Genomic DNA, 12,389 nt, shown 5'->3' with positions numbered 1-12,389 from the left:
CCATCCACAAGTCAACCATCCACAAGTCAACCATCCACAAGCCAGCCATCCACAAGTCAACCATCCACAAGCCAGCCATCCACAAGTCAGCCATCCACAAGCCAACCATCCACAAGTCAACCATCCACAAGCCAACCATCCACAAGCCAGCCATCCACAAGTCAACCATCCACAAGTCAGCCATCCACAAGTCAGCCATCCACAAGTCAACCATCCACAAGTCAACCATCCACAAGCCAGCTATCCACAAGTCAGCCATCCACAAGCCAACCATCCACAAGTCAACCATCCACAAGTCAACCATCCACAAGTCAGCCATCCACAAGTCAGCCATCCACAAGCCAACCATCCACAAGTCAGCCATCCACAAGCCAACCATCCACAAGTCAGCCATCCACAAGTCAGCCATCCACAAGTCAACCATCCACAAGTCAACCATCCACAAGTCAACCATCCACAAGTCAACCATCCACAAGTCAGCCATCCACAAGTCCTGCAGTCGCCAACTGCTTGCCAAACCTCTTCCTCCAATCAAGAATCATACAAGCACCTGTGCACAAGCAAGATGACCCCAAGTTAATTTTTACAATGTCATTAGCAGGCAAGACGCCTAAAATTTCCATTTACTTGGTTTTAAAGTTCATGCAGAGGGAGAGAGACGCCTAGTCCGAGATTGAACCTGGCGGCTCGTTACAGAATTTCCGCCAAGATTGATTATGCGGCGACACTGGATTCCCCGGATGTGGAGGAGTAAGATGATTGGTAGCATGGAAGGGAGATTAGTCAATGGAGTAGCGACCTGAGGTCACGTGATAGGCGGAGAGGCGCTGAGTGGTGCTTTCCAATCGGGTGGGACGACAGTGCAGTTCTAACCTTCTTGCGGAGAGGTACTGTCGAAGTGATCTCCAGGAATTTGACTAATTTTGCCGTGTGCCACGGCTAACAAGCGAGAATTGGCGTTGCGTACACGGAACTGTTCTACAGGTTCTCTAGGAGTTGAAGTGCAATAAGTTGACAGGTAAAAAGATGTTTTTTTTTTTAAACAGCCCCATATGTTGGACGTAAAAGCAACACACGCTATATTAAATATGTTTCGATTCCATTCCAATGTGTCCAATTGCATTGTTAAATTGATTTGTCACAGATTTCAATTTATTTTCACTTTGATTTAATTATTTTATTTACCTGACATTGCGTTGGAATTGAGCTGTGTTGTTTACCATATCTTTCATTTCGTGAGTATAGTTTTTTTAATTGTTTTTCATTATGATTTTTAACTGTTCTTCTCTTTTTTTCAGTAGTGGGAACATCAGATCATTTGGACACACAAGAGATGGAGGAATGGGGAATGGTGGGGAGGACGAGGGGACGGGTTAGGGTTGCTGTGGCTCAGCAATGCATGACCGGGTACAGCTAGTTCACAATAATCTTAAAGATAATCATATTAACATTTTTTTCGGAAAATAATTCATATAATCTATTCCTACATGAAACCATGTCTTCTTGCCTGTTTATCCAATGTTGGAGGCCGGACGCTTGGGGCTAGGTTCACCCAAACTGGCAGAGGGAATGGTCTGGGGTATGGGATGAACATAGGCTACTCGAGGTTGCCAAAATTCGAAAGAGAACAGCGTGGCAGTGTCACATTCACACCCCCATGTCGATTGTTGGCACTGCACGCCCTACAAAGCTAATTATTTTTAAAAGCAACAAAAAATTAAGAAAACTCTTACAGTAATAAGCACCATTATTTACTAATCTCGGGATAATTAACATTAATTTCCTGTTATCCATAATTTACCCGTAGTCCCATAAAAGTGATGAGGCTTCACAGGAGTCCCAAGTCCCGCCCCTTTCTCAGGAAAAAGGGGGTAACTATTATATTCCCCCCCCCCTAGTAGTCTATACATCCAAGCTCCCCCTCCCTGTCCCCCAACACACCAATGGTAGACAATCACTGGTGATTTAATTGAGACAGAGACTCAAGAGACAGACAGACTGCGAGACACACATACAGGGGACAGGGAGAGACAGACAGAGACAGGGTCAGTGAGAGACAGGGACACAGAGACAGGCAGACAGAGAGAGACGAAGACCGACAGACAGACATTGAATACGTAGACGGATTCATTGATGGATGGATTAAAGGATAGTTGGATTCATGGATGGCTAGATTGATGGACAGATATATAGATGAATGAATAGATGGAGATTGATGGATGCATAGATCGGTGGATAGATTAATGAGTAGATGGATAGATGAGTAGATGGATCGATAGCTGGATTAACAGATGAATTGATAGAAGAATACATATATAGATGCATGAATAGATGGATGAGTGAATGGATGGATAGATAGATAGATAGATAGATAGATAGATAGATAGATAGATAGATAGATAGATAGATAGATAGATAGATAGATAGATAGATAGACGAAGAGTAAATGGACAGGCTGACAGATGGATAGATAGAATGAGGAATAGATAAATAGATAGATAGACAAATAGATAAATAGATAGATAACCAGATATATAAATAGATAGATAGATCCTTATATAGATAGATGGATAGACAGATAGATGGCTGGACAGATAGACAGGGGCAACGCCTGGTAACCTTCCTCCGCCCCCCTCCCCCCTCCTCCCGGTAGCTTTAACAGCTTAACCTAGCCTGAGGACAGGTAGTTTGCTGGCTAGTTAGCTATCCTACACGGGTCCGCCCCGTCAACTAATTGGTCGCGTTTCTTACGTTCTGGTCACCAACGATAAAAACGATCTGTTATGAAGAGAATCAGCTCTCAGACATCTACGTTGCATGGGGACTCGTAGATAGGTCGTCCACACACGCCTATGGGGTCGTCCACGACGCCTAAGGGTCCTGCACGACACCTAAGGGTCCGGCCACGACACCTAGGGTGGTCGTCCACGACACCTGGGGGTCGTCCAAAGACACCTAGGGGTCGTCCACGAAACCTAGGGGTCGTCCACGACGCCTAGGGTCGTCCACAACGCTTATGGGATCGTCCACGACGCCTAATGGTCGTCTACGACACCTAGGGTCGTCCACGACGCCTAGGGTCGTCCACGACGCCTAAGGGTCGTCGACGACACCTAGGAGTCGTCCACGACACCTAGGAGTCGTCCACGACACCTAGGGTCGTCCACGACGCCTAAGGTCGTCCACGACGCTTAAGGGTCGACCACGACGCCTAGGGGTCGTCTACGACGCCTGCGGGTCATCCACGACTCTTAGGGGTCGTCCACGACGCTTACGGGTCGTCCACGAAGCCTGAGGTTCGTCCACGACGCCTGAGGGTCGTCCATGACGCCTAAGGGTCGTCCACGAAGCCTAAGGGTCGTCCACGACACCTAGGGGTCGTCCACGACGCCTAGGGTCGTCCACAACGCCTAGGGGTCGTCACGACGCCTAAGGGTCGTCCACGACGCCTACGGGTCGTCCACAACGCCTAGGGGTCGTCACGACGCCTACGGGTCGTCACACGCCAAGGGTCGTCTACGACACCTAGGGTCGTCCACGACGCCTAGGGTCGTCCACGACGCCTAAGGGTCGTCCACGAAGCCTAAGGGTCGTCCACAACGCCTAGGGTCGTCACGACGCCTAAGGGTCGTCCACGACGCCTAGGGGTCGTCACGACGCCTAAGGGTCGTCACGACGCCTACGGGTCGTCCACGACGCCAAGGGTCCACACACATTACATGTACTCTGGCCCCTACCTCTCTCTCCCACTCATCCTCCAAGACACACTCCCTCTCCCTACCTATCCACCTCTCCTCTCCCTAGCCACCTACATCCCCTCGCACTCCCCTACTGCATCCATTCCTCTCTTCCCCTCCCCCTCTGCTTCCATCCCCACCTCACAGGGGCGACATCTAACACGAAATAAACACCATCTGTTTTTCACTGCGACTGGTGGACGTGAGTGGCCAGGGGCCAGGGGTCAGGGGCCTGGGGCCAGGGGCCAGGGGTCAGGGGCCAGGGGCCAGGAGTCAGGGGCCTGGGGCCAGGGGGCCAGGGGCCAGGGGCCTGGGGCCAGGGGCCAGGGGCCAGGGGCCAGGGGCCAGGGGGCCTGGGGGCCAGGGGGCCAGGGGGCCAGGGGCCAGGGGCCAGGAGCCAGGGGCCTGGGGCCAGGGGGCCAGGGGCCAGGGGGGCCAGGGGGCCAGGGGCCAGGGCCAGGGGCCAGGGGCCAGGGGGCCAGGGGCCAGGGGCCAGGGGCCAGGGGCCAGGGGCCAGGGGGCCAGGGGGCCAGGGGGCGGGGGGGCCCAGGGGCTGTAATTGACCAACCACTTGCCTCTACTGTTCCCACGGTGGCCCTCAGGAGGGCCACATCGTTGGTCCACTTCCGGTGGCCCCCACGAGGGCCATATTAGTTTAACTGAACTTATTGTCATGTCACTTCAAAATTCTGTCTCGACCCCTCCTCCATTCTTTGTTTTCTGTATAGACAGAGTTCGATTCACCGATGGTCCAAGGGGTTTAGTACTTCTCGTTTACTCCGTCATTATGTCCCAGCTCTTAGTTTGTTTTATATCCCAGCTCTTAGTCTGTCTCATATCCCAGGTCTTAGTCTGCCTCATATCCCAGCTCTTAGTCTGCCTCATATCCCAGCTCTTAGTCTGTCTCATATCCCAGCTCTTAGTCTGTGCCATATCCCTTCCAAATATAATATATTCATATAGGCAAAGTGATTTCACCTGAGAATATTATATAACTTTTTTTTTAATGCTTGTGCTTCGATTCTTAAATTTGTGAACTTGAGTAAAATGCCAAATGAATAGTGAATGGTTTAATACTGGTGATTAAATATTGGTGAATGGTTAAATACTAATGATAATCTCTAGTGAATGGTTTAACACTAATGATAATCTCTAGTGAATGGTTTAACACTAATGATAATCTCTAGTGAATGGGTTAACACTAATGATAATCTCTAGTGAATGGGAGCGTACTAGCGGTATTCTCCGGCGAATAGTAGAGTATTATTAGATTATCATAATTTGACTATATATAATTTTTGTGAGATTTAAAGCATTAGAGATAATCTCTGGCTACGGATGAGTACAAGAGATAATCTCTGATGAATAGCAAATCGGTGCAAATCCTACAATTAATCTGCCAGATCCATTCTCAAGTGTTTCATTTACAGAGCTGGATGATTTGTTTTATGTTATAACTGAGCTGCCTCAACCTTCTCAGTGAATCATTGATGTAAACATTGGTTATTACCACACTTATATCAGGTTATATTATTGTTATTATTATTATTGTTATTATTATTATTATTATTATTATTATTATTATTATTGTTATTATTATTATTATTATTATTATTATTATTATTATTGTTATTATTATTATTATTGTTATTATTATTATTATTATTGTTATTATTATTATTATTGTTATTGTTATTATTATTATTATTGTTATTATTATTATTGTTATTATTATTATTGTTATTATTATTATTATTGTTATTATTATTATTATTATTATTGTTATTATTATTATTGTTATTATTATTATTGTTATTATTATTATTATTGTTATTATTATTATTATTATTATTATTATTATTATTATTATTGTTATTATTATTATTGTTATTATTATTATTATTGTTATTATTATTATTATTATTATTATTATTATTATTATTGTTATTATTATTATTATTGTTATTATTATTATTATTATTGTTATTATTATTATTATTGTTATTGTTATTATTATTATTATTGTTATTATTATTATTGTTTATTATTATTATTGTTATTATTATTATTATTGTTATTATTATTATTATTATTATTATTATTATTATTATTATTGTTATTATTATTATTGTTATTATTATTATTATTGTTATTATTATTATTATTATTATTATTATTATTATTATTATTGTTATTATTATTATTATTGTTATTATTATTATTGTTATTATTATTATTATTATTATTATTATTATTATTATTATTATTATTATTATTATTATTACTGGTGATGGTGTTAATATTGTTGTTGGTGATGGTGTTAATATTGTTGTTGGTGATGGTGTTAATATTATTGGTGGTGATGGTGTTAATATTATTGTTGGTGATGGTGTTAATATTATTGTTGGTGATGGTGTTAATATTGTTGGTGATGGTGTTAATATTATTGTTAGTGATGGTATGTTAATATTGTTGTTGGTGATGGTGTTAATATTGTTGGTGATGGTGTTAATATTGTTGGTGATGGTGTTAATATTATTGTTGGTGATGGTGTTAATATTGTTGGTGATGGTGTTAATATTATTGTTGGTGATGGTGTTAATATTGGTGGTGATGGTGTTAATATTATTGTTGGTGATGGTGTTAATATTGGTGGTGATGGTGTTAATATTGTTGGTGATGGTTTTAATATTGTTGTTGGTGATGGTGTTAGTTGTTGATAATAGTGTTAATAATATTCTTAGTGATGGAAATATCCTTGATGATCTGCCCTAGATACAACCACCAATACATTCACACATTACCCATGTGTATAAGGCTCAAGCATCATACATTACCCATGTGTATAAGGCTCAAGCATCATACATTACCCATGTGTATAAGGCTCAAGCATCATACATTACCCATGTGTATAAGGCTCAAGCATCATACATTACCCATGTGTATAAGGCTCAAGCATCATACATTACCCATGTGTATAAGGCTCAAGCATCATACATTACCCATGTGTATAAGGCTCAAGCATCATACATTACCCATGTATATAAGGCTCAAGCATCATACATTACCCATGTGTATAAGGCTCAAGCATCATACATTACCCATGTGTATAAGGCTCAAGCATCATACATTACCCATGTGTATAAGGCTCAAGCATCATACATTACCCATGTGTATAAGGCTCAAGCATCATACATTACCCATGTGTATAAGGCTCAAGCATCATACATTACCCATGTGTATAAGGCTCAAGCATCATACATTACCCATGTGTATAAGGCTCAAGCATCATACATTACCCATGTGTATAAGGCTCAAGCATCATACATTACCCATGTGTATAAGGCTCAAGCATCATACATTACCCATGTGTATAAGGCTCAAGCATCATACATTACCCATGTGTATAAGGCTCAAGCATCATACATTACCCATGTGTATAAGGCTCAAGCATCATACATTACCCATGTGTATAAGGCTCAAGCATCATACATTACCCATGTGTATAAGGCTCAAGCATCATACATTACCCATGTGTATAAGGCTCAAGCATCATACATTACCCATGTGTATAAGGCTCAAGCATCATACATTACCCATGTGTATAAGGCTCAAGCATCATACATTACCCATGTGTATAAGGCTCAAGCATCATACATTACCCATGTGTATAAGGCTCAAGCATCAGACATTACCCATGTGTATAAGGCTCAAGCATCATACATTACCCATGTGTATAAGGCTCAAGCATCAGACATTACCCATGTGTATAAGGCTCAAGCATCAGACATTACCCATGTGTATAAGGCTCAAGCATCATACATTACCCATGTGTATAAGGCTCAAGCATCATACATTACCCATGTGTATAAGGCTCAAGCATCATACATTACCCATGTGTATAAGGCTCAAGCATACAGAAGGTAACTAAAATAAATACAATGATACTGTATAAGTATATGAATACAGTACGAATATTGACTTTACTATTTCTATAAAGTGCCAGTCTGACCACTTGTGTATGCAGACCACCTGCATAATGCGACCGGCTGCATATTGCGACCACCTGTGTAATGAGACCACTCTCATAATGCAATCACGTGCATATTGCGGCCATCTGCATAAAGCGAACACCTGCATAACGCGACCACCAGCATATTGAGGCCACCTGAATAATGCGACCACCAGCATATAGCGGCCACCACCATAACGCGACCACCTGCATAATGCGACCTTGATAAAACGACTCCCTGCATAATCAGAGCGCCTACAATATTTCGGCGACTGAAATTCCGTTTCTCAAAATTTAAATTAATTTACATAATGCGACCAGTCGCGTATAGCGGCCACCTATGAAATGCGGATCCCAGAAGCATTTTTAGTTCCAGTGGCACTTAATTACGGCCTCGCTGTCTCAGTAACTCAAAATTTCGGGAATACCGACGTTTATTTCCTGTATGCTGGCGTTCATATCTCATATACCTGCGTTCTTTTTGCCTGTGCCAGCTTTCTCTTCCGATATGCTGGGGTTCTGTTTCATGCGTTCATTTCTCATAATGTTGCGCTCTTTCCTTATGGGTCAGATTTATGAAGCGTGATGTTAACGTTTTTCTTGCGAGTTCTAGCGTTCACTTCCTCTATGGCTGTGTTCTTTTCAAATATTAAAAAGTTCTATTCAGATATTCCAACGTTCAATCCGTTGATAAAAGCGTTCTCTTGCTGTGATAGCGTTCTCTTGCTTTATGTCAGCGTTCTCTTGCTGTGACAGCGTTCTCTTGCTTTATGTCAGCGTTCTCTTGCTGTGATAGCGTTCTCTTGCTTTATGTCAGCGTTCTCTTGCTGTGTCAGCGTTCTCTTGCTGTATGTCAGCGTTCTCTTGCTGTGACAGCGTTCTCTTGCTTTATGTCAGCGTTCTCTTGCTGTGACAGCGTTCTCTTGCTTTATGTCAGCGTTCTCTTGCTGTGTGACAGCGTTCTCTTGCTGTATGTCAGCGTTCTCTTGCTGTGTGACAGCGTTCTCTTGCTGTGTGTCAGCGTTCTCTTGCTGTATGTCAGCGTTCTCTTGCTGTATGTCAGCGTTCTCTTGCTGTGTGACAGCGTTCTCTTGCGGTATGTCAGCGTTCTCTTGCGGTATGTCAGCGTTCTCTTGCTGTATGTCAGCGTTCTCTTGCTGTGTGACAGCGTTCTCTTGCGGTATGTCAGCGTTCTCCTGCTGTGTGTCAGCGTTCTCATGCTGTGTGTCAGCGTTCTCTTGCGGTATGTCAGCGTTCTCTTGCTGTGTGGCAGCGTTCTCTTGCTGTGTGACAGCGTTCTCTTGCTGTGTGACAGCGTTCTCTTGCTGTGACAGCGTTCTCTTGCTGTGTGTCAGCGTTCTCTTGCTGTGTGACAGCGTTCTCTTGCTGTGTGACAGCGTTCTCTTGCTGTGTGACAGCGTTCTCTTGCTGTGTGACAGCGTTCTCTTGCTGTGTGTCAGCGTTCTCTTGCTGTGTGACAGCGTTCTCTTGCTGTGACAGCGTTCTCTTGCTGTGTGTCAGCGTTCTCTTGCTGTGACAGCGTTCTCTTGCTGTGACAGCGTTCTCTTGCTGTGACAGCGTTCTCTTGCTGTATGTCAGCGTTCTCTTGCTGTGTGTCAGCGTTCTCTTGCTGTGTCAGCGTTCTCTTGCTGTGTGTCAGCGTTCTCTTGCTGTGACAGCGTTCTCTTGCTGTATGTCAGCGTTCTCATTGCTGTGACAGCGTTCTCTTGCTGTGACAGCGTTCTCTTGCTGTATGTCAGCGTTCTCTTGCTGTGACAGCGTTTCTCTTGCTGTGACAGCGTTCTCTTGCTGTGTGTCAGCGTTCTCTTGCTGTGACAGCGTTCTCTTGCTGTGTGTCAGCGTTCTCTTGCTGTGTGTCAGCGTTCTCTTGCTGTGACAGCGTTCTCTTGCTGTGTGTCAGCGTTCTAGATGCCTGTATGCTAGGATGCCTGTACTCACCTAGTTGTACTCACCTAATTGTGCTTGCGGGGGTTGAGCTTTGGCTCTTTGGTCCCGCCTCTCAACTGTCAATCAACTGGTGTACAGGTTCTTGAGCCTACTGGGCTCTATCATATCTGCATTTGAAACTGTGTATGGAGTCAGCCTCCACCACATCACTGCCTAATGCATTCCATCCGTTAACTACTCTGACACTGAAAAAGTTCTTTCTGACGTCCCTGTGGCTCATGTGGGTACTCAGTTTCCACCTGTGTCCCCTTGTTCGCGTCCCACCAGTGTTGAATAGTTTATCCTTGTTTACCCGGTCGATTCCCGTGGGAATTTTGTATTTTGAGGGATCATGTCTCCCCTTACTCTTCTGTCTTCTAGTTTCGTGAGGTACATTTCTCGCAGCCTTTCTTCGTAACTCATGCCTCTTAGTTCTGGGACTAGCCTAGTGGCATATATCTGAAATTTTTCAAGCTTCGTCTTGTGCTTGACAAGGTACGGGCTCCATGCTGGGGCCGCATACTCCAGGATTGGTCTTACATCTGTGGTATACAAGATTCTGAATCATTCCTTACACAGATTCCTGAAGTCTGTTCTGATGTTAGCCAGCCTCGCATACGCCGCAGATGTTATTCTTTTGATGTGGGCTTCAGGAGACAGGTTTGGTGTGATATCAACTCCTAGATCTTTCTCTCTGTCTGTTTCATGAACGACTTCATCTCCCATTCTGTATCCTGTATCTGACCTCCTGTTTCCACTGCCTAGTTTCATTACCTTACATTTACTCGGGTTAAACTTTAGTAGCCATTTGTTGGACCATTCATGGATTCTGTCTAGGTCATCTTGTAGTCTCATACTATCTTCCTCCGTCTTAATCCTCCTCATAATTTTTGCATCATCAGCAAACAATGAGACCATCTATACCATCTGGGAGATCATTTACATATATAAGAAACAGTATGGGTCCAAGGACTGAACCCTGCGAGACTCTGCTGGAAACGTCTCGTCAATCTGAGGCCTCACCCCTCACAGTGACTCGCTGCCTTCTGTTACTTAGGTACTCCCTTATCCAACGGAGTACCTTCCCTTTCACTCCTGCCTGCATCTCCAGCTTTTGCACAAGTTACTGGTGTGGCACTGTGTCAAAGGTTTCTGACAATCCAAAAATATGCAGTCTGCCCACCCTTCTCTTTATTGTCTGATTATTGTTGCCTGATCGTAAAATTCAATTAACCCGGTGAGGCAGGACTTGCCATCCTTGAAACCATGTTGGTGTTGTGACACAAAGTTCCTTCGCTCCAGATGTTCGACTAACTTTTTTCGCACAATTTTCTCCATCAGCTTGCATGGTATGCTAGTTACGGACACTGGCCTGTAGTTCAGTGCCTCCTGTCTATCCCCTTTCTTGTACATCGGGACTACGTTTGCCGCCTTCCAAATTTCTGGCAGTTCCCCTGTTGCCAGTGATTTGTTTTACAACAGGGAGAGTGGCAGGCACAGTGCTTCTGCTCCTTCCTTTAGTATGCTAGGATGCCTGTATGCTAGGATGTCTGTATGCAAGGATGCCTGTATGCTAGGATGCCTGTTTGCAAGGATGCCCGTATCCTAGGATGTCTGTATGCTAGAATACATGTATCATGGATGCCTGTATGCAAGGATGCCTGTATGCTAGGATACATATTTCATTGATGCCTGTTGGCTAGGATTCCTGTATGCTAGGATAACTATATGTTAGATGTCTGTGTGCCAGAAGGCCTGTACATAAGACCTTACAAAGAGATCTCCATGAACTCCACAAATGACCAGATGAATGGCAAATGCTTTTTAATGACGATAAATGCATGACCTTGCTGCATGTGGGGCACAACAATCTTCGTCACAACTGCCAAATTGACAGCACTACCTTACAACAATCTTCGTCACAACTGCCATATTGACAGCACTACCTTACAACAATCTTCGTCACAACTGCCAAATTGACAGCACTACCTTACAACAATCTTCGTCACAACTGCCATATTGACAGCACTACCTTACAACAATCTTCGTCACAACTGCCAAATTGACAGCACTACCTTACAACAGACTGATGAAGAAAAGTGACCTTGGAGTCAGTATCCATCATTCACTAAAAGTTGCACAAGTGAGAGCAGCAGCAGTAAAAAAGCGAACCAAACCCTGGGAATAATCAAGCGTACCTTTACCTTCAAGGAAAAGAAAGTAGTCGTTCAATTGTAAAAGTTTCTGGTGCGCCCCCACTTGGATTATTGCATCCAGATATGGAGACTTCATCTCCAGAAAGACAGATGCTCTGGAGAAGGTGCAACACTGGGCAACAAAAATCATCCCACAGTCATCTCTCTCTTGTCAGGAACGGTTGAGGGCCACAGGGCTAACAACACTGCTAGCCAGGCATGACGGGGGCGGATCTATCGATACTTTTAAAATACTGAACGGTTTGGACAATGTCGATCCGGACACTTTCTTTAAAAGATCAGATGTAACACGAACGAGGAGCAACGGGTTCAAGCTCAACAAGCCACAATATAGGACAGAAAGCAGGAGATCCGTTTTTCACCATTAGGGTTTTCAAACCCGTGAAATCGCCTTCCCGCCGAAGCCATAAACGCCAAAACTCTGCTGGGTTTTAAAATACAGTTGGAAAAGATCAACAGGGCTAATGGGGTAACCTT

General features: G+C 43.8%; 2 protein-coding genes across 2 annotated transcripts in view; one reads left to right on the top strand and one right to left on the bottom strand.

Moving 5' to 3' along the window:
• The window catches only part of LOC138351320 (adhesive plaque matrix protein-like), a 10,532-nt gene extending 2,868 nt beyond the window's left edge, over positions 1 to 7,664 (top strand). Inside the window, exons 2-3 of the mRNA XM_069303005.1 lie at positions 12 to 560; positions 6,588 to 7,664. Coding sequence (XP_069159106.1) covers positions 12 to 560; positions 6,588 to 7,664 — 1,626 coding nt within the window. The remainder of the gene's footprint in view (positions 1 to 11; positions 561 to 6,587) is intronic.
• Positions 7,665 to 8,642: 978 nt separating this feature from the next.
• On the bottom strand, positions 8,643 to 11,552 carry LOC123765667 (protein MGARP-like). The gene is made up of 2 exons (XM_069303001.1): positions 11,470 to 11,552; positions 8,643 to 9,114 (listed from the first exon to the last, which is right to left on the bottom strand). Exons 1-2 carry the CDS (start codon positions 11,550 to 11,552, stop codon positions 8,643 to 8,645), a joined length of 555 nt encoding a protein of 184 aa, XP_069159102.1.
• Positions 11,553 to 12,389: the final 837 nt, after the last annotated feature.

This window comes from Procambarus clarkii, chromosome 5, assembly GCF_040958095.1.
Source record: "Procambarus clarkii isolate CNS0578487 chromosome 5, FALCON_Pclarkii_2.0, whole genome shotgun sequence".
NCBI classification, from domain to species: Eukaryota; Metazoa; Arthropoda; class Malacostraca; order Decapoda; family Cambaridae; genus Procambarus; species Procambarus clarkii.
Note: the sequence above shows the minus strand (reverse complement) of the source record. Positions and strands in the feature narration are given on the sequence as shown.